The 23,716-nt window shown below is 35.9% G+C and overlaps 1 protein-coding gene across 1 annotated transcript; it reads right to left on the reverse strand.

Annotated features, from left to right (window-relative positions):
• Nucleotides 1–119: 119 nt before the first annotated feature.
• Nucleotides 120–18,601, reverse strand: NDUFA5 (NADH:ubiquinone oxidoreductase subunit A5). The gene is made up of 5 exons (XM_077120625.1): nucleotides 18,487–18,601; nucleotides 18,117–18,161; nucleotides 9,724–9,840; nucleotides 2,478–2,543; nucleotides 120–309 (listed from the first exon to the last, which is right to left on the reverse strand). The coding sequence occupies exons 1-5, from the start codon at nucleotides 18,505–18,507 to the stop codon at nucleotides 208–210; spliced, it is 351 nt and encodes a 116-aa protein (XP_076976740.1). The 5' UTR covers nucleotides 18,508–18,601; the 3' UTR covers nucleotides 120–207.
• Nucleotides 18,602–23,716: the final 5,115 nt, after the last annotated feature.

Raw genomic sequence — 23,716 nt, forward strand, 5'->3', positions numbered from 1 at the left:
TAAACGCTTTAAACATCAAAAATTGATACACAAGTCCCTATCACCATAATTGTGAACTAATCACTAATTTTAACAGTTTCCTAAATATATTTTGTCCCAATTTTCTTGATTCTAAAATGTCAACAATATGAAAACATCTTTAATGATATACCAGGACATTTAATTACACCATTTTCCCATTAACAGACCAAAGTCATTTAATGATGATTATATCGGCCATTTCCATTGATTGGTGGGAGGTTCTTCCACCAAAGGCTCCCATGGTTTCCACTGCATCATTTTTCTCACCAGACTTAGTTCACTTTCAGCCTGTTAATAAAAAAATTTTTAAGCAATCATTTGATTATATTGTTCAATAAATATTTCTCATAACTAATAATTTCAAACTTAACTATTGGTGCTGCTACTTGCCTATTAATAACAAACTGTACTATCATCAAATGTTGAATATTACGTAAACGAAATCACCTCCTCACAGCCATACAATTATTATGAATATGGTATAAACTGTCTTTTAACTTCTTCTATTTGATTGAAATCTGCTATAATTAGAGTGTTCCAAGTTCAACTGATAAATGTCCAATCTTAATTGCCTGCTCTAGCTAACTTTGAGGATGAACACTTGGTTGAGACTATGATTCTACAGCTAAACATGCAAGTAGTTGTACAAAAATTCAACGAATGTTTAGTAACAATAGCCTAAAATGAAATGTACACAAACTGAGTTAAATGTATACAATGAGTTAAAGAGCAGACTAATGGATTTATAGAAATTTCAGGATAGAGGTATTTACCAATACTGAAATGAGAAAATAATACAGCTAAACATATCCCTAAGGATGGCTGTTTCTCTGAGCCTGTTTTGGCCTGGGTGTCTTGGAAATCCATGCTTCTTCCATCCCACCTAGATATTGTGGGGGGTAAAGATGGTGCCTACCTCTGCTCAGTGGCCCCTACTGCCCACTTCCTCTTTCTTCTGGCTACTGAAATATTATCCTTTCCTGATTCCTCTAAAAATAAACTGTCTGATACAGTAGCTACTACTCACATGTGGCTATTGAGCACTTGAGATTTAGATGGTCTAAATTCAGATGTGGCTGGGTATGCCAGTTTGAAAGGATTATGTGCCTTAGAAAAGTCATGTTTTAATCCTGATTGATCTTGTGGAGGCAGTCTTTTCTTTTAATTCCTATACAGCACTGTAGGTTAGAAGCTTGATTAGATTATCTTCACTGAGATGTGATGCACCCAATTGTGGGTATTAACCTTGATTAGAGAGAGATGTGACTCTACCCGTTCCAGGTGGGTCTTGAATAGTTTACTGGAATCTTTTAAAAGAGGAAGCATTTTTTAAAAAGCTTCAGAGCCAGGAGAAACATGAGATCCCAGGGAGTGAGGGACCTTTGGAGATAAAGAAAGAAAACAGCCCTGGGGGGAACTTCATGAAACAAGAAGCCTGAAGAGAAAGCTAAGCAGACATTGCCATGTTCACATGTGCCTTTCTAGCTGACAGAGAAACCCTGAACATCACTGGCCTTCTTAAACCAAGGTATCTTTCCCTGGATGCCTTAGATTGGACACTTCTATAGCCTTGCTTTAATTTGGACATTTTCACGGCTTTAGAACTGTAAACTGCTATTTAAAAAATTCCCCTTTGTAAAAACCATTCCATTTCTGGTATATTGCATTCCAGCAGCTAGAAAAATAGAACACCAGGTTTTGAATATTTAATACAAAAGGATATAAAATATCACAGTAATTTTTATATTGGTATATACTTAAATGATAATATTTTAGATATGAGTTTAATTTTAATTAAATTAATAGTTTAAATTATTAAAATTAATTTAACCTGTTTATTTTTACTTTTTTAATGTGGCTGCAAGAAAATCTAACATCACATATGTAGCTCACATTATATTTCTATTGAACAGCACTGCTCTAGAATATCAGCTCTTTGAAGACAAAATTTTCTCTTATTCAAAAGATGTTTTCCCAGTGCCTAGGTTACTAAGCAAAGCTTTGCATTCAATTCGTTGACTGATACACACACACACAGCACTGCAATAAACCTAATAAAGTGAAGACTGTGACTGAAGAAAACTGTATTTTTTCATATCAAAAATATACCAAGTGTTTAAAAATAAAAATAAATATTTGTATCTTAAAAGATAAAATTATTAAAATAACTAAGGTAAGGCTAACAAGCACATGCTGACTGAAATCAAAGAAAATATCTAATTCTAAATTTCCAACAGAAGTCTCATAAATGCAGGTTGTAATCAATGATAAATACTTAACTGAGACACACAGGTTGAAAGAATAGAATTTTCTACATATGATTAGTTTTATATTTGATAAGGTGGTAGAAATTAAGAAATTCTAGTTATACTCTAGTTCAGAAATACCACTTTTGTACCTCTGTATAAAATAAACATTTGAAAGCAAACATTAAAATATCCGACTTTTTTCTTTACCTGAAGAATCACCTCTTCTAATTGACCACTCTGAAGACGGTCTTCTAATTTTTTAACATCTGGTTCCTATAATTTCAGAAAAAGGAAAAGAAAAAATGTTTTAACAATTTCAAAATCCAATATTTAAAAAAGTTATATATGCCAGAGACATGGGTTCAATTCCTGGAGTCTGCCCATGCGAAAAAAAAAGCTCTATTAAAAAACAGTACTTATCACAAACATAATTAATTTCTCTTTCATCAGACTTAAATTCATACGAACTATTTTGGTTCAATCCCAATTCATCTCTCTACTATTTTATTGTCTTTTTTTTGTCTTAATGTAAAAATGTGTTAAATATTTACTGTCATGATCACCAAGGATAAGAAATATTATTCCTAATCTGATCTTTTTAAAATTCAGATTAATATCACTTTATACTACTTTATTTTTCTTACTATTTCTTATATCTCCTCTGAGAGCATTAACATTAAATATAAATGCTACCCTATGACCCAGAAATTCCACTACCAGGTATATAGCAAAGAGAAATGCAGTTAACCAAATGATATTTTCAAGAATGTTCATAAAAGCACAAATCATTATAGCCCCAAACTAGAAACAACTCAAATGACCATGTATACTAGAAACGATCAATGGATTATGATATACACTTACAAAAGAATACTACACGGCAACAAGAATGAAAAACTCAACTATAGGCAACATAGAAGATTCTCTCAAACATAAAATTAAGCAAAAGAACCCAGACTCAAAAAGCACACATACTGATGATTTCATTTCCATAAATCTCAAAAACAAGCAAAACTAATCTACAGCGTTAGAGGTCAGAATAGCAGTTACATTTAAAGGTGTAGCATACTGGAGACAATGAGGGTTTTAGCATTCTGGTAAAGTCCTATTTCTTGATCTGGTGTTAGCATGGATGTGACATTTGTGAAAATCCAAGCTCTGCACATGTTTTTATGTACATTATACTTCAATCTGTTCGGGAAGATGGCAAACTTTTGGTAATAGATGGTGGTGATGGTAGCACAACATTTTGAATATAATTAGAACCACTGGATTGTATATTTGAAAGTAGTTGAAATGGAAAGTTTTAGGTTGAATGTTATTAGAATAAAAAAATTTTTTAAAAGATAAAACCGTATACTACAGAGAGTGAATCCTAATGTAAACTATGGACTATATTAATAGGATAATTATAATAATATTGTTTCATTAGTTGTAACAAATGTATCACACTAATGCAAAGTATGAATAGGGAAACCTATGTGTGTGCGTATGCAGGGAGTAATACAGAAACTCGGGACTTGCTGCCTAATTTTTCTATAAACTAAAACTTCTCCAATAGAAAAAGTTTTTTAAAAATTAAATGGTAACAAATATAACATTTAGCACATTCAATGGCATTTATTGCCTAGTAAACTGAACTTTCTGAGAGCCAAAAACCATGCCCTACACATATACAGGAATATATATATAAATGAGGCATTTTCATTATGGGTAGGCTTTTAGCACATAAATGGAATGAAAAGGAGAAAGAGACAGGAATTGGCACTTTCCTGCCTCAGGGCATCTACTGGTTAGCCCAGAACATCTGCATACCTGTTCCTTTATTTCCTTTAAGTCTTTGCTCAAATATCACCCTCTTGGTAAAGACAATTCAGTAGGCTGAATAATTCCTCCACCTCATCCTAATCTGTGGAAACTGAATGTTACCTTATATGGTAAAGATTATGCAGGTGTGATTAAACGAAGCATCTTAAAATGGGGAGGTTATCATGGGTTATCTAAATGGACCATATATGCAGTCATAAGAATCCCTATATGACAGAGAGAGATTATAAACAGAAGAGGAGAAGGAAATGTGACCACAAAGGCAGAGATTCCAAGGATGTGGCCACAGCTAAGAAATGTCAGCAGCTACCAAAAGCTGGAAGAAGCAAGGAACCAATTATCTCCTAGAGTTTCCAGAGGGAGTACAGCCCTACCCTAACTTTGATTTTGGCTCAGTAATACTGACTTTTGACTTCTGGCCTCCAGAACAGTGAAATGATAAATCTTGTTTCAAATTACCCAATTTGTGGTAATTTGTTGCACTAGCCATAGGAAACTAAAACATATTATCCCCACTCTGGCACATACCACCTGTCACGGTTAGGTTCATGTGTCAACTTGGCCAGATGGTGGTGGTTCAGTTGTTTGGTCTGGCAAGCGTTGGCCTGTCTGTTGCCATGAGAACATTTCATGAACTTAAATCCTGATCACGTTAGCTGCATCCACAGCTGATTCCATTTGCAATCAGCTAAGGGGACTATCTTCTGAAATGAGTGGTACTTAATCCGATCACCAGAAGGCTTTAAAGGATTCAGAAATGACAATCACTCTTTCTACTTCAGCCAACCAGCCTCTCCTGAGAGTTCCGTGAGGACCTTCAAGGAAGCTGCCAGCTTGTGGCCTACAGATCTTGGACTCTTACATCCCCACAGATGCCCAACCAGCCTTTCCTGAGAGTTCCGTGAGGACCTTCATTAGAGCTGGCAGCTCATGGCCTGCCCTACCTACAGATCTTGGACTCCACATCCCCAAGGTTACAGGAAACACTTTTATAAATTGTGTATATAGATATCTCCTGCTGATTGTTTCTCTAGAGAACCCTAGCTAATATACCGTCTTTCCTTGTTTTATTTTCTTATATTGCACTTACTAATTTCTAACCATACTATATACTTTGCATATTCATATACTTACTTATTTTACTTTTTTTTTTTTGCTTCCTATCACTAATGTGTAATCTCAACAACAGCAGGGATATTTAATCTGTCTGTTCACTGCCATTTAGGCATTAGTTTCCAAGCCTAGAACCAAGAGGCATGGTATAGGCACTCAATACTGATTCCTGAATACACAAATGAATAAAAAAAAAGATGGAAAAGATAGGGAAAAAGAACTGTATTAAACAGATGAACATAGTTGAGAAAGACTGTTTAACAAAGAATTAATTGAACTATGAGGCCAAAATCAAAAACAAAACAGAGAGGTTCATCACTGTGATAAGAGAGCCAGGAAGGCAAATAAAAAGAAGGCAAGGAATGTTCAACAATATTTTCAAGTCAGAATGAGTTTGTGTTAAGAAAACAATTCAAAATTTGTTTTACTGATGATGAGTCAATAATGCACTTTATATTTACTAATGGCATAATGCTATTAAGCCTAATCAGGTACCATGTACTGAATGTTCACCATATGCCAGAGACTATGTCAAACACTTTACATACATTAGCTCATTCAGTCCTAGCAGTAAGTGTTCAAGGTAGGTATTATTTTACCCACATCATAAGTGAGGAAATTGAGACAGAAAAGAGTGGGTAATATGCCAAAAGTCACTTCAGGTAGTAAGTGTTAAGAGTTGAGATTAAAATTTTGGGCAGTCATCAGACCAATGCCTTTTATCAATATGGTATTACTATCTCTCAAATCAAAATCTAAAAAGAGACTTACTTTTATTTCCATTTTAGCTTAGTAAACAGGTATTTCATAATCATAACAATATTCACTAAGGACTTATGTGTGGCTCTACTATGCAGGATTTAAAATCTGTGATAATTTTACCAAAAACAGGAATTAGCAATATAACTTTTATGAAATTCCTGGGGTGTAGAAAACTATTTGTATTGAGTCTTTTGGATAAACAAATATTTCTAAGGGACCTCCTGTGCCAGGTACCATGCTAAGATTCTTGGGATACAAAGATGAATCCATCATCATTCACAAGTAGCTTATAGGCTAGTAGAGAAGAATATAATAATAATAAAAACAGCAACAACAATACAGCATGACAGGTACACTGGAAGAGAAGAGAGGGAATTTTCAACTCTATTCAAGGAGGTTAAAAAAACAGGCTTTGGAGGAAGTGATGATTCCTGAGGACTGCGTAAGAATTTTTCAGACAAGGCAAGGTAAGGACATTCCAGGAAGAGGGAAGAGAAAATAAAAAAGAATGCAAGGATAAAGTTACATGGAATTCACAAAACTATCAGCAGTCCAGTATTACTTAAGTACACAAAGGGTACAAAATAGGAAATGACAGGAAAAGACAGAGATGTTAACCTCCAGCCAGACCTTAGAAGGTCTTATATACAATGTTAAGGACTTTATTCTATAACCAGTGGTCCCCAAACCTGGATATAGAGCAAAATTATGCAGAATAAGGTAGTGAGGTAAGTCTCCCATAGCCAGCTCAGCATAAATCTTTGAAGTCAAGCTTTGAAAGACACTCAAGGAAACTAGAGAAAAGTTTTAAGGAGAAAAGATCATAATCTGATTCCCTGGGATGTAAATCTCCCTGACTATGTGGGACAGGAATCCTGGATGAGCCAGGACCCAGCATCAAGGGATTGAGAAAACCTTCATGACAAAAGGGATAAGAGAGAAATGAGATAAAATAAAGTTTCAGTGGCTGAGAGATTTCAAACCAAGAAACTTCTTGGTTATCTTGGAGGTTATTCTCATGCATTATATAGATATTCCTTTTTAGCTTATGGTGCATTGGAGTATCTGGAGGAAAGTAACTGAACTTATTGAATTGTGTTCCAGTAGCCTTGATACTTGAAGATGCTTGCATAACATGTAACTTTTACAATGTGACTGTGGTTGTGAAAACCTTATGTCTGATGCTCCCTTTATCCAGGGTATGGACAGGTGAGTTCAAAAGCATGGATAAAAAAATAAATAAATACTACGGGGGACAAAGGGTAAAATAAATTAGATAGATGGAAATACTAGTGGTCAATGAGAGGGAGGGGTAAGGTGTATGGTATGTATGAGTTTTTCTTTTTTCTTTTTATTTCTTCTTCTGGAGTGATATAAATGTTCAAAAAAGCGATCATGGTCAATAATAAACAACTACGTGATGATACTGTGAGTTACTGATTGCACACCATGTATGGAATTGTATGTGTGTGAATATTTCTCAATTAAAAAAAGAAAAGATCATGATCAGATTTATGTACTGAAAAGGAAATTACTGTTGGCAGCATGGGGCAAATTACAAAGTACGCTGGGACAATAAATAAACAGTACAATACAAATAGTCTTTAACAACCCCAACATAAATGAATTACAAGGTTACTGAAACAACCCAGGTCAGAGTTAAGAATTTAAGAACTAGTAAGTGTGGAAGTAATGACAGTATGAATAAACTATTCTTCGATTGGCATTGGCTATGAAAGAAAAGAGAAATAGGGCAATAAGTAAAGGAAAATAGAGAGATTTTTTTTTCTTTTTTTTTTAAGATAGGAAAAAACATAAAAACATTTTGAGGCTATAAAGAAGATGATAATAAAAAAGGAGAGGCTGAAAAGAGGACAAAGAAGATGAATGATTAAAGGGGAACAAGGTCACTGAGAAGATAGATAAAGCATCAAGAGCAGAGTTGAAGAAATTCACCTTACAAAAAGAAAATGAGAAATTTCTTAATCTGTGATATGAAAAAAATGCATACACCCATTTTCTTTACAGAAAACATGAAAACAAAAGAAATAAGAACTTCTCCTTAAGCAACTTTAATCAGCAAATTACTTACAAAATTGCAAGGCTAAAAATAAGCGCTCCAATTCAAACTGCATTATTTTGCTTAAAAAGAAGGTAACAAAGAACTCTCTTTGGACTAAAGAGTTTGGTAATATAATAAGAAAAACACATTAACACTCTTTATGCATGTTTGTAAATTACTGTCAATTTATTAACACTATTTTGGATAATTACTTAAATCCATGAAATAATAGCTAGCATAAACAATAGTTTAATATAGTTTGTATAAGAATATCAGCTGTAATCAACTGCGCTTCTATGTAAAGTCTTTAACATAAGAGCTATAAAATAGTATAATTCTTGGTAGTTAATAATAACTTGCTTCAATAAGACTGCTGAATCACTGAACTGATAACTCTTTTAGTCTCCAGTATCTTAGAGCAGCTAGAAGTAAAAAACCTAAAACTGTGGAACTGTAACCCATGTCAAACTCTGAAATATGTTCTACAATAAGTGTGGTGTTATACTTTGAAATTTATTGCTTTTTTTTATATATGATATTTTTCACAAAAAAGAAAGAAAAAAAGTTGATTGTGGTGATAAAAAAATATTTAAGCCTACTGTATGGAGCAGCTAGAAGGAAAAATCTGAGAGGATCATACGGTAGCCCATGACAAACTCTGGGATCTGTCCTGTAACTATGTGTTGAAGAGTGCTTTGAAACTATTGCTTTTTTATTTCTTTGCTTTGTATGTATTTTATACTATACAATAAAAAATTAAAAAAAAATAACTCGCTCCTCTTTTTTAGGCAATGAAACTCTTTTTAAAATAATTATTTCTAACAGCGAAAGCACAACACAGATTTTTTTGTTTCATTTTCATTTTTCTCCATCCTGAGACTAGAGCAAAGAGATAATGATTGACAAATCTAAAGAAGCAAAAGATTGATGAAAGACTAGATAGGGAAGAAAGTTAAAAGGAACAGACAGAATGTTACCCCAGGGCAAGAACTTGACCTTATTCTTGTACTACAGTATTTAACAGAACCTTGTATAGGGAGGTGTAGTAGTTAGATTCAGTTGTCAACTTGGCCAGGTGAGCATACCTAGTTCTGTTGCTGCGGACACAAGCCAATGGTACGTGAACTTCATCTGTTGCTAATTACATCTGCAGTCAGCTAGGAGGCATGCCTGCTGTAATGAGTGACGTCTGACTTAATTGGCTGGTGCTTAAATGAGAGAGTGCAACATAGCACAGCCTAAGCAGCTCGGCATTCCTCATCTCAGCACTCACAGCTCAGCCCAGGCCTTTGGAGATGCAGAAAGAAGTCACCCCGGGGAAAGTTGTTGGAACCCAGGGGCCTGGAGAGAAGACCAGAAGACCATCCTGTGCCTTCCACGTAAGAAAGAACCTCAGTGGAAAGTTCGTTGCCTTTCCTCTGAAGAACTAACAAAATAAATCCCCTTTTATTAAAAGCCAATCCGTCTCTGGTGTGTTGCATTCTGGCAGCTAGCAAACTAGAACAGGAGAGTACTAATACCAGGAATTGGCTGAAAAAAAAGGGCAAAAGGATGGAAGAAAAGCAGCATGCATGGATAGAACCAAGAAGGGAAAATGCACAGAATATGCAAAAAATGAACTGACTTTTTCATTAAATGTTACACTGGATACCATAAATCTAAGAAAACAAAACCAAGTTAGCTACTTACCGCTTTAACAATACCAAGCTTCTCATTTATAATCTGTTCTGTATACTTTCTATATGCTGCAGTTTTAGGAATTTGCTCAAGAACATCAAGGATCTTTGTGTACAATATTCTTAGCCTCTGAAAAGAAAAATCATACAAATTTCTATATGTTAAAATATCAACATTTAACTTTTCCTTGCCACAATTTCATGTCTGTACTCTTTTCATATCCTTTACAGCTTAGTAAAAACATGAACATAAATATAAAACTCCTAAACTTTATAAAAATTGTATAAAAGTCAAAGATACGATAACAAGTAAAAGAGACCCACAATCTAACTTGTTGTTAATGACTTTTTTCTGAAATCAAATCATTGACTAAACCAATGTATCTCAAACTGATATCCTTAGGCACTGCAAATTCCAATTTTTTTCAAGTCTTTGAATTTCAATATTTGAATTTCTGTTGAAATAAAATACAAACATATCCTAGATTATGATATGATATACTTTTAACTGCATACAATCATAATATTCCAGTGTTTATGCATGCAAATGGTTCTGGTAAAGGCTGAATAGAGAAAGTAGCAAGTGAACTGAATCACCGTCCAGCACATATTGAAGCACACTGAATGTACAGTCCAGTATAGTAATCAGTGGTAAAATCATATGATAAGCAGTCATGATGGTAGATCCCAACTCACAACAGTTCATAAATAACAGATATAGTCATAAATAAACTCGATAGACAGGAGGTGGCTAAATAAAAGGGGGAAAAGGATAGAAGAAAAGAAGCATGGAATAGAACTAAGAAGGGAAAATGTACAAAACATGCAAAAATGAACTGGCTTTTTCATTAAATGTTTCACATAAATCTATATATTGTTGAAATGTTTCATATTTCTTTGTATTTAATTTGAAATATACATATTGTTGAAATGTTTCATATTTCTTTGTATTTAACTTGAAATTTGTTTTAATATAATTACATAAAATCCAAAGGAGTTCATACCTAATTTCACTTATATATTATATACACTACACACACATACATCAGCCTTGAAGGTCCCGAGATTTTTTTTTCCTTAAACAGTAATCTGTTTAAAAAAAAAAAAATCTGTACATTTAGATGTTATTTATTTATATATTAGAATGACATTGCATAGTAAAGAGTATTTTATTATACTAAGGTACAGTATGTCTAGTAATTAATCAGAATGGTGTATATATATGCGTTATGTATGTGTTTGCACGCTCATTTCTTCTTAATTTTAGCAACAGGTATGATAATGGAAAGACCTAGTCAAGAGACTTGGATCCTAATATTTATTTCTTTCTTATTTCCACAACCATTATGTAGGGATGTACCTATTGAAGCCTTTAGCAGTCATCTGTGCAATCTATCCTATATGCTATCTTCATTGTATTCTCTAACACCGAGCCACCATATTTTAACATGTGCTCATTGCAGTGAGTATTCACAGGTATAAAGAAAATACATCACAGATAATCCCATCTCTACGATCACTTTATTTTAACACTATTATATCCTTTTCTAGCTATTTTTAAGAAAACATATTAACAAAAAATACATCTACACACTAAAATGTAATAATCATATTTTATTCTTACCTTCTCTAATATAAATATACAATGTGTACACTTTTTTAAAAAACATTTAGTGAAAAAGTTTTACTCTAACTAATTTTGGCTTGTAAAGATTTTTTTATTTTTATCTTTCCTGATAAAAATAAATCTATTTCTGGAGAAATACAGATGAGAACCAGGAATGACTAATACAGTATAAAGAAAATAAATAATGTTATGAATAGAGTGAACATCTTAGTTATCTTATAAACGAACACTTCTGAAAATAAAAGGAAATACTATTAATAAGTATGCCAAGATACAGGTGTAAATCAGAACTGTCCACGTAAATAGGACATACGGTCACTCTAGGTATGAGCAACCGTATTTCAATAATTATAAATATATAAACCCTTCCCCTGAGGGTAATTTATTTCTGCCATAAAAATATACTGAGGAACTAAATGTACAATACCATACATATGCTATTGGTATATAAAAATAGACTAGACATAGATAGATTTCATATCCCTTATGTTTAAGGTCTACAGGATAAGACATAAAAGAAAAAAAAATGGTAAACACCAAAAAATAAAATAAACGTGTGTGTGGCAGGGAGATGCAGAGAAAGGAACCAGTACTCACCAATATGCTAAGTGGACCCTGACTGCCTGGATTTTACTCTGACTCTACTCCCCTAGTTGTACAATATGAGACAGGTTACTTAACATTTCTAGGCCTTCATTTTTCATATGTAAAATGGGGATAATAATAACTACTCACAGGGTGCTTTATAACTTAGAACACTGGGTAACACATACTAAGTTTCAATAAATGAAACTCAAAAGATCAGAGAAGGGTTCACAGAGAAAGCAGTCTCTACGAAGGACTGGAGGGGTAGTCCACATGGAGACTTGAGATGTTGGAAAAGGCAATTTAACACATAAAATACACAGGATTGAATGGCAGAAAATACAGGGTACATAAAGGAATTAGTATATGACTTTATTTTCCCAGCCACTAGCTAAATATAAGTACTGAGCACTTGAAATGTGGTTATCCAAATTGAGATGTGCTGTGACTGTAAATACACTCGATTTTTAAGATTTAATACAAAAAAACACTATAAAATATCTCATTTATTTTCTTATATTGATTTTAAATGGAAATCGTAAGTTAAAATAATATTTAAATTAATTTTGCCTTTTTTATTTTAACATAGGTCACAGAACATTTACAATTATAAAGATGGCTCACATGTGTGACATTTTCTTTTTATTGAACAGCCCTGGGCATGGCTCACAATCTATTTTTATTGAACAGCCCTGGGCTAAAATATGGAACATAAAGGAAATGCTTTAGGAGATAAAGTTGGAGAAAAAGTGAGTCTGGTCAATCCTACCTAAATTGATTTACAGATTCAATGCAATACCAATCAAAATCCCAACAACTTATTTTTCAGAAATAGAAAAACCAATAAGCAAATTTATCTGGAAGGGCAGGGTGCCCTGAATTGCTAAAAACATCTTGAGGAAAAAAAACGAAACTGGAGGTCTCATGCTGTCGAACTTGAAGGCATATTATGAAGCCACAGTGGTCAAAACAGCATGGTACTGGCATAAAGATAGATATATCGACCAATGGAATCGAATAGAGTGCTCAGATATAGACCCTCTCATCTATGGACATTTGATCTTTGATAAGGCAGTCAAGCCAACTCACCTGGGACAGAACAGTCTCTTCAATAAATGGTGCCTAGAGAACTGGATATCCATATGCTCGTATCTCACACCCTATACAAAAGTTAACTCAAAATGGATCAAAGATCTAAACATTAGGTCCAAGACCATAAAACAGTTAGAGGAAAATGTTGGGAGATATCTTATGAAACTTACAATTGGAGGCGGTTTTATGGACCTTAAACCTAAAGCAAGAGCACTGAAGAAAGAAATAAATAAATGGGAGCTCCTCAAAATTAAACACTTTTGTGCATCGAAGAACTTCATCAAGAAAGTAGAAAGACAGCCTACACAATGGGAGACAATATTTGGAAACGACATATCAGATAAAGGTCTAGTATCCAGAATTTATAAAGAGATTGTTCAACTAACAACAAAAAGACAGTCAACCCAATTACAAAATGGGAAAAAGACTTGAACAGACACCTCTCAGAAGAGGAAATACAAATGGCCAAAAGGCACATGAAGAGATGTTCAATGTCCCTGGCCATTAGAGAAATGCAAATCAAAACCACAATGAGATATCATCTCACACCCACCAGAATGGCCATTATCAACAAAACAGAAAATGACAAGTGCTGGAGAGGATGTGGAGAAAGAGGCACACTTATCCACTGTTGGTGGGAATGTCAAATGGTGCAACCACTGTGGAAGGCAGTTTGGCGGTTCCTCAAAAAACTGAATATAGAATTGCCATACGACCCAGCAATACCATTGCTAGGTATCTACTCAAAGGACTTAAGGGCAAAGACACAAACGGACATTTGCACACCAATGTTTACAGCAGCATTATTTACAATTGCAAAGAGATGGAAACAGCCAAAATGTCCATCAATAGACGAGTGGCTAAACAAACTGTGGTATATACATACGATGGAATATTATGCAGCTTTAAGACAGAATAAACTTATGAAGCATGTAATAACATGGATGGACCTAGAGAACATTATGCTGAGTGAGTCTAGCCAAAAACTAAAGGACAAATACTGTATGGTCCCACTGATGTGAACCGACATTCGAGAATAAACTTGGAATATGTCATTGGTAACAGAGACCAGCAGGAGTTAGAAACAGGTTAAGATAATGGGTAATTGGAGCTGAAGGAATACAGACTGTGCAACAGGACTAGATACAAAAACTCAAAAATGGACAGCACAATAATACCTAATTGTAATGTAATTATGTTAAAACACTGAATGAAGCTGCATCTGTGCTATAGTTTTTTTGTTTGTTCGTTTTTTTATATATATTTTTTGTATTTTTTATTTTTATTTTTTTCTCTATATTATCATTTTATTTCTTTTTCTGTTGTCTTGCTATTTCTTTCTCTAAATCGATGCAAATGTACTAAGAAATGATGATCATACATCTATGTGATGATATTAAGAATCACTGATTGCATATGTAGAAAGGAATATTTCTAAATGTTGTGTTAGTTAATTTTTTTTAATTAATAAAAAAATAAAAAATAAAAAAAAAAGTAGGGACAGAAACATTTTAATAGAAGTGAAAGAAATAGAGCTTATTTTGCTGATCAAAAAAAATTTAAGAGTTGAAAGGGATTATCAACCCTGTTTACAACTTTCTAATTGTGGTCCACAAGCCCATGATTAGCTCTCTTTAAAGTGGAACAACTCTAAATCTTCTCCTTGAAAGCAAACCAAATTTGACTCCCACATGGCATTGTCTTTTTAGGTAATCTAGAAATAGTCATGTTTTCATTTGACAGAGCTTTTACATGCTTGATTATAGCTGTCAAATCTTCTATGAGTTTCTATGCTTGATAAAAAATTCAGAAATTTTCCACCCTGCCTAATTAACCATGGTGTTGAGTCCATTCACTATGTTGCTTCCTCATCCCTCTGAATTCTAGATATGCATATATGTGTGTATGTATATATGTATATGTTTATTTGCATTTTTGAAAGTTTTATCCAGAGCTGAGTTCAGGATAGACTCTAACTTTATTATTATTGTTTTTTAGAAATGCTTTTTCTGCTTTCATCCTAAGATTACATTGCCCTTTCACTGCCAATAATGTACTGCAGCCTTATAAATGAGCCCACTATCAACCAAAGAAAAAAAAGGCACTTTCACCATCACCCAATTCAAGTACTAGCATTGTGGTGATTCACTGCAATCTCATCTTTCTGTTAATTTAGTTACTAACTGGGATTGAAGGATGGTATTTGCTTCTTGTTTATAGTGGGAAGTGGCTGTACACGCCTGCTCAAGGAACTTCTTATCCAAGGGGTATGTGCCTACCGTGTTATTCCTCCAGTGTTGTTAAGGTGGGATATGTTTTATTAATTTTATAAAACTTCATTAAAGAGTTTGAATTAAAATTCTGTAATTTCCTGTGTCCTATTGAAAGAGGGCATGTATGCACTTTGTCATATATTTGCTACCAAGTTATGTCCACGAAGAGACTGTTATGATACCTTTATTACATGGGAAAAATAAATGTTTTATAACAGCCACAGATGAGTAATGAAGGTACACCAGAGTTGTTTAGAGTTTAAAAGAACATCATATACAGTTTAATATATAAAGATGAAGAAAGTTCTTTCGCACATTAAATGTAGTTATTTATCAGGAATGTAATATATGCAAAACTTGATGGCTAATTTAGCAAATGAGGGTAATTATTCTTGTACTGTTAAGAAAGTGCATAAACAACTTAACATATCATATCAAGACAACCTTGCAATTCATTTTCAGAGAGCATCAAACCCATAAATTATTGACACCCCTTGTTTACGGGATCTTTTCCAAAATCACTAAGCTTCTAGAAAGTGCTGTCCAAACAACTCTATCTTGAAAGAACCTTGAAAATATCAAGGCTTGGATTTGTTTCCTTTTGTGGCTCTGCCTAGTTGTTGCTATGCCCAGCTCAGTCTCTCTTAGTTTTTGAGCTTATGAAGCTAGTACTTAATAAAATGAATGCAGGAAAAAAAAAAAAAGTGAGTCTGATTCTAAGTGGCTCTGCATGCCAGGTTAAAGCATTTGGGCTTTATTCCCTGAGCAACTAAAAGATTTAGGAAAATCATATGATTAGATCTGTTTTGGGGAAATTAGCCTGTCAGTAGTGGGTTAGGAGGATTAAATCAAAAACCAACCAGGCAAAAAGGCCAATAAGTTGTTGCACTTTTCTAAAGAAAAGCAAGAGCCTAAACTATGGTAGTAGCAATAGGAACAGGAAAGAGGTCTGAGTAAAGGAGTATCATACAAAAGGATCAGCAGAACTCATCACTGGAATGAATATGAAGTACAAGGGAAAGAGACGTATCAACTATAGTATCCAAATTTCTAGACTAGGAGTAGAAAGTTTCTGATGCCATCAAGAAAAACACCATCCACAGGGAAAGAAACAAATTTAGAAAGGAAAACCATGAGTTCAGATTACACATAAGGAGTCTAAAGACATTAAGAATTCATAATGAGATCAAGACATTCACTTATCGATTCAACAAACAATACTGACTGAGCACATACCATGCACTAATCATAGCTATAACACTGAACAAAACAATAAAAAATTCCTGCCTTCATCAAAAATTAAACTCTAGTAGAGATAGACAAACAACAAAAACAAGATAGTGACCCTGTGGCCACTGTCAGAACTCTGTTTTTTTATTCTGCGTAAAACAGAAAGCCACTTGAGGATTCTGAGGAAAGGAAAGACATGACCTCACATACATTTTAAGACTTGCTCTAGTAGCTTGTTTGAAAAAAGACCAAAGTGAAGCAAAAACAAGAAGGAAGAGGAAGTTAAAACGTAATTATCTACAGCAATAACAGATGGCTGATTCTATTTTCCTAGCCACTAAATAAATGTAAGTACTGACCACTTGAAATGTTACTATTCAAACTGAGATGTGCTGTGCCTTAGAACAGACAGGTGAGTAACAGAGGAGGCGGTGACAAGTAGTCAAAATCCAGATATATTTTCAAGGTAAAACCCACAGGATTTACTGAACTACCAAATGTGGAGTGTGAAAGAAAGGAAGGAATCAAAGATGATTTCAAGATTTTTGAACCGAGTGACTAGAAGAATATAGTTGCCATTCACTGAGATATGCAAGCATGAGAGAGGTCAGGTTTTAGTGCAAGGATCAACAATGCCATTTTGGGTCGAAGTTTGAGTCATCTATCTGACATCCAGTAAGAGATGTACACTAAGCAATTAAATATACAAGACAAAGAGAGGTCAGTGTTTGATATGGAAATGTAAGGGTCATCTGTGTATAGATGATATTTAAAAACATTACATTGCACCCAGAAAAGGAAATAACAAAAGAAAACAGTAAAAAGGAGAAGACCGCAGTGTCCTGAAGCTGAGTAAAAAAAGTGCTTGGCAAGAAGAGTGCCAAATGTGTTATTAGGGCAATTAAAATGAGAAAAGAGAACTGACCGTTGCATTTAATCACGTGAAGGTCATTGGGACCTTGGAAAGAGCAGTCCGGCCATGTGTGACTGGGGTGGGTTCAAGGGGGTGAGAGGATAAGCAAGAAATTGGACACAGTAAGATTACTCTCTTGAATAATCTATAAAGGGAAGATGAGAAACGGTATGATTACTAGGGTGAGGAGAAGGATCAGGGGAGGGTTTTTGTTTATTCGTTTGTTTCTTAGTGAGCATTTCTGCACACTGATGGAAAAGACCTGGTAGAAGGGAAAACTCAGGATGGAGGAAAAAGAGTCAACTGCTAAAGTGCTACCTTCGGTAGGCCAAAGGGCACAGAACCTAGGGCACCTAGGCAGAAACGGTGAAAAGTGGAAAAGGTGGAAAATACTGAGTTGGGAGAAAGCCCACAGAAACACAAGTGAAGCCGTATAAAAACCATGGGAAAAGTCAGCAGGGAAAGTGGCCTTAGGAAGAGATCATAGCAATAATAATACTAATAATAAAATTGGCATCTGCTCCACGAAGCAGAAACCGCTCGTCTCAAGAGTTCACGCTGAGTAGTCATTTTGTGCCTGAAATATCCATATCCGCAGTAAACCATACATTAACCTTAGAACAAGGTTTCAGCCTTCCTTGGGAAATCAGGAATGAAGGGGAAAAAAAAGAAGACGACGTACATACCTCATGCGGACTATCACTTACAGCCAATCCGACAAGGCCAGTGGTCTGTTCAAAAACAAAACACGATTCACGTTATCCCAAAGGTTTCCACGCTTACCACACGCTAAGGAAAGGCAAAACAACTACTATGATTTAAAACTGGTCTAAAAGGAGCCGGCTACCCGTCTCTCAACCTCGCTCGTTCGGAGTTTTTTTTCTGCCTCTAGGAGCGAAGCAACTAAGCAGCTCACCCCTGTAGGCAGTGCAGAACGAGTCCCCAGGACGCACCACCGAGCCCGCGCCAGTCACCGCCACCACCCACGAGAAAAGGGACTCCCGAACTGACTGTCTCTACAGTCTAAATTCAAACAGTGACCTCTACTCGCCTCACCTTCTTCAGCAAGCCCGCCATGACAGCGCTGACTGGGCGATGACTCGCAGCCCTCTGGAAACCTAGCTCAGACCCGCTCAATCCACCACCGAGGCCGAGGCTCGGTCACCTTGGAAACTGCTTATCCCCACCCACTCGGAGCAGAGGCTCTGTCCTGCCCATTGGGAAAGAGAGATTAACGCATGCGCAAAGAGTAGGCAAAAGTCTAAAAGGCTTGAAGGCGGCATTTGGCGGAAAGATTCTGCGCTGCGTTTTAGCGGTGGGTTCTTGTTGCTTCTCAACCTACGCCTTACTCACATGCTGAGGGGAACGCACCAGGCCACCAAAATAAAGTCACACTACTTAAACTTTGGGGACTTCTTCAACCTCCCTTTTTGAGTTTAATCTGTAGTAAAATGAGGATGGTAGAGGAGCTTGAGCATCTCTTAGCTACAGTGCTTTCTGGCAAGTTAATTCATATCACTTTAACGTGCTCTCTTCCATTTTACTCGCCAAAATACAACATCCCATTTTCTCATTTTCCCAATTGACGTGGTACCAGGCCATAGCACTTCTCCCCATTTACAGCCACACATTTATTGACCACCCACTGTGTGTCAGATACTAGGACATAAAAATTTTAAGACTGGTTCTCACACCCTGGATTGTACAGAACATTGATGAAAGTATGCATTGATAAGTACTTTGGTAAGCTTGTAGAAGAAGTTTGTGCTATGTAGTATGAGAGTAGGGAAGAGGGAATAACCTACTAAAACTTGTGGATGTGTGCTGGTTTGAAAGGATGTATGTCCCCTAGAAAAGCCATGTTTTAATTTAAATCCCATTTCATAATGGCAGAATAATCCCTATTCAATACTGCATGATTGAAACTGTAATCAGATCATCTCCCTGGAGATGTGATTTAATCAAGAGTGGTTGTTAAACTGGATTAGGTGATGACATGTCTCCACCCATTTGGATGGGTCTTGATAAGTTTCTGGAGCCCCATAAAAGAGGAAACATTTTGGAGATTCAAGGAGATTCAGAGAGAGCAGAGAATGCTGCAGCACCATGAAGCAGAGAGTTCATCAGCCAGCGCTTTGGAGATGAAGAAGGAAAATGCCTCCCAGGGAGCTTCATGAAATGGGAAACCAGGAGAGAAAGCTAGCAGATGACTCCATGTTCTCCATGTGCCCTTCCAGCTGAGGGAGAAACTATGATTGTGTTTGCTATGTGCCTTCTCTGATGAGAGAGAGACCCTGAACTTCATCAGCCTTCTTGAACCAAGGTATCTTTCCCTGGATATCTTTGACTGGCCATCTCTATAGACTTGTTTTAATTGGACATTTTCTTGGTCTTAGAACTGTAAACTAGCAACTCATTAAATTCCCCTTTCTAAAAGCCATTCTGTTTCTGGTATATTGCATTCTGGCAGCTAGCAAGCTAGAACAGGATGATTGCAGTTAAAGAAGGCATTTGCTGAAAAGTCAATGATAGAAAAGCACAACTGACTGAGAATACGTGCAAAGAAACAGAAGTTGGAAAAATTATGGCTTAATAGCAGAATTGCAAGTGGTATGAGATGAGTGGAAAGGTAGGGGTTTTTTTTTTTGTTTGTTTGTTTGTTTGTTTTTCTGCAGGGGCAGGCACCAGGAAACAAACCAGGTCTCGCGTGTGGCAGGCGAGAACTCTGCCAGCTGTGCCACCATGGCCCGCAGGAAAGGTAGGATTTTTAAAAAGATTTGATTAAGATAAGCCAAATAAGATCATGAATGGCCTTACATACTGTCTCAGTTTGCCAGGGCTATTATTAGAAATACCACACAATGACAGGCATAAACAGCAAGATTCATCCTCTCAGTTTTGGAAGTCTGTAATCAAGAAGTTAGAATTTAACAAATGATTACAATTACTGAATCGTATATTTAATATACAACATATATATATACTTTCTAGAATTTTAGACTAGCCAGAAGAAATACCTGAAATTACTGAACTGTAACCAATTACCTTTATCTTTGATAATGCTTATATAATTATATAACCTTTATCTTTGATTGCAGAAACCTTGTGACTAGCCCCCATTTGTACCCCCTAATCCTGTTTTTCAACTTCAGAGTCTTATGATCACAAAGGACAGCCCCTAATATTTATTAATGAAGGCATGTGAGTTAACCCAGAACTAAACCATTCCAATCCTAAACTATCTTGCTAGATGAAGCATCTAACCAAAATAGGCCTGCCTGACATGCACAGTAGCTTAAACTTTAACCTATAAGTAACCTATATCTCATGATAATACTAAAAATCACACCCATCATCATATTAAGCCTGTCATTTTCTTACACACATTCTGTGATTAAGCATGTAATCAGTCTGCATGTGCTCAATGATGAGATCACCTCTAATTACATCATCTCAAGCCATTGTGCTTATTATCCTAACACTTGCCCATATTTTATACTATAAAATTATCAAAGTTACTACAGTTTGAGAAGACAGATTTTTAGGCCAATAGGTCATCTGATCTCTTGCTTTAAAACCCTGGTGTCTCAGGAATTGGTCATTTGAGTACATTGGGCAAAGAACGCCCCACTTCTGTGCAGTATCAACTCCAAAACAAGGTATTGTCAGGCCATGCTTTCTCCCAAGTCTGTAGTGTTCTAATGATTGACAATCTTTTCCTCTCTCACATAGCAATCCATCTTGTGTTTCCTGTTCCTTCTGTTTCCCTATCCAAAATCCCTTTGCTTCTTAGGACTCTAGTCAAATTGAATATTGAGGCTCAATTTGGATTCAGTAAAATAGGGTGTTTAAAGATCCTATCTAAAAATGTGTCTACACCCACAGGACAAGGAGGCAGGGGAAAACCTCATTTACAAAGGAGTTCACACAGACAGAACCTGGGGTTAGGACTTAGACATGTCTTTGTGGGGAACTTGATTCAAACTACCACATATCCCATTCTACAGAATTTTAATTTTATTCTGTATGGAATGAGAGTGATTAGAAGATTTTAAGGAACTGAACAAGCTATCAAATTTGTGTTTCCAATGCACAGAAATTTATGGTGACAATTGAGGAGGATAACTTGAAAAGGGGGCAAGATTAAAGGCATGAGACATCAAAAAGAGAGAAAACTATAAGAAAAAAAGCAAGCAGATGGAAGGAAATAAAGATTGGAGTAGAAATAAGTAAAATAGAAGTAGACTATCAATAGAGAAAATCAATGAAACCAAAAACAGTTCTTTGAAAAGATCAACAAAATTGAAAATTCTTGAGCAAAACTAAGGAAAAAAAATAAGAATCAATACAATCAGGAATGAAAGGGAAACATCACTAACAACCTTACAGAAATAAAAAGGAATAAGAAGTAATACTATGAATAACTGTATGCTAGCCTATTAGATAATGTAGACAAAATGAACAAATTCATAAAAAGGCACAAACCACCAAAACTACCTCAAGAACAAATGGAAAATCTCTATAGATTTATAACAAGTAAGCAGATTGAATTTTGTAATAAAAAAGACTATCCACAAAAAAGCCCATGTCCATATAACTTCATTGATGAACTTCACCAATGGTTAAAGAATAAATACCATTTTCACAAATTCTTTCAGAAAATAGAACAGAAGGGAACACTTCCCAACTCAATCTAGGAAGTCAGGGTTACTCTGATACCAAAACTAGACAAAGAAATAAAAAGAAAAGAAAACTACAACCCAAAATCCCTTATGACTTTAGAACAAAAATCCTCAACAAAATACTAGCAAAAGGCATTCAGTGGTTTATTAGCCAGGGTTATCTAGAGAAACAGAGTCAATAGGAGAGATCTGTAAATACGAGAAACATAAAAGTGTGTCATGCAACCATGGGGATGCAAAATCCATAGGACAGGCCATGAAGCTGGCAACTCTGATGAACGTCCTCGATGAACTCCACAGGAAAGTCTAGCTGGCTGAAGAAGTGAAAATTCCCTCTTCTCCCTTAAACATCTTCAACTGGAGTGGCAAGATGGCAGTATGTTGAGTTGTGGAATTTACTTTGTCCTCCAGAGCAGCTAATAAATAGCCAGGAATGGTACAGAACAACTGCTGGGGGAACATCAGTGACTGGACACATAGCATACACCAGTCTGGATCAGGTGAAACTGCTGAGACCCATGGAACTTTTAAGTTCCACAAGCTTCAGAGGTCAGTGCCCCTCCCCCACAGGCACAGCAGGCTGGTTCCCCAAGGTGAAAGGAAAAAGACTTTACTAGCAGCAAGGGCTTAGTTCAACCAAGCTCTAATTGCAGAATTGATTGATGAATTCTGATAGGCCCCCAGCACAGATAAACCTGGAATAAGCACTAAAAGAATTAGGAGTTTTTGCCCAAAAGATTGGGAGCAAGGCTGATGGAAAAAACAAGAACAAAAACAGACTTTTTGAGTTGGAGAGCACAAAATACTGGAAAAGGGGTGTGTTAGGCCTGGAGTCATTAAGGATTTCACTGAGACAGTGAGTTAGAGATTAACAGATTTATTGAGGAAATAAAGCAGGGAGGAAGTAGATGGGAGAGCAAAAGGGAGAAAGCAAGCAGGGGCCTGAAATTGGCTCCCACCTGGGGAGCCAACAGAAAGAAAGAGAACATGGCTCCTGTTCTGTGTTCTTGGAGCTGTGTTTTAAAGGAACAGGGCCACCAGGAGGGGAGGGTGCCCACTAGGTGGTGTGTTGTTTCCTGATTGGATGGGGGCTTGTTATATATGGATCCTTGGACCTGCCAAGGATGCTGAGGAGGGGGGCTAAGGGGGGGTCTGCATTAAGAGTTCCTTTAGCTCCTAGAATTTTCTTTCTGAGATCTAACAGGGTGAACCTCAAGAAAAGGGGACACATAGAGCCTAGAGATACATAGAACCACATACCAACTTAAGCTCTTGATTAGCAAACCTGAGGAGTGGGGTCTAGCTCTGAAAAGGATGTTTTGCTTTTATTTATTTATTTATTTTTTACTCCTTAAATATCTCATTAGCCAGAACTGGAAGCACTTTCAGGCTCTAGCACTGCCCCAGGCAAGGATGGAATTAAGCTTGTCTGAGAGACAAAGTAACTTGTCAGGGGAAAGGGGAAAATTCCCTAAAGGGAGTATCTTCCACAAGAAAAGGGGGTGGGGCCCAGCTGAAGTGGAATCCCTCTTTTAAGGAATTCATCCCCCACGTACTGGAAAACAGAAGCAGTCAAAGCAATCTTACTATGTCACCTCTGTCTA

Source organism: Tamandua tetradactyla, chromosome 1 (assembly GCF_023851605.1).
Source record: "Tamandua tetradactyla isolate mTamTet1 chromosome 1, mTamTet1.pri, whole genome shotgun sequence".
Lineage (NCBI taxonomy): Eukaryota > Metazoa > Chordata > Mammalia > Pilosa > Myrmecophagidae > Tamandua > Tamandua tetradactyla.

Bases quoted from the DNA above. Each gene is read 5' to 3' on its own strand.
- NDUFA5 (XM_077120625.1), bottom strand. From the start codon at position 18,507: ATGGCGGGCTTGCTGAAGAAG. The intron at 18,162-18,486 runs GTGAGGCGAGTA...GTTTTTGAACAG, and splicing joins TGGCGGGCTTGCTGAAGAAG to ACCACTGGCCTTGTCGGATT. The intron at 2,544-9,723 runs GTAAGTAGCTAA...CTGAAATTATAG, and splicing joins AGCTTGGTATTGTTAAAGCG to GAACCAGATGTTAAAAAATT.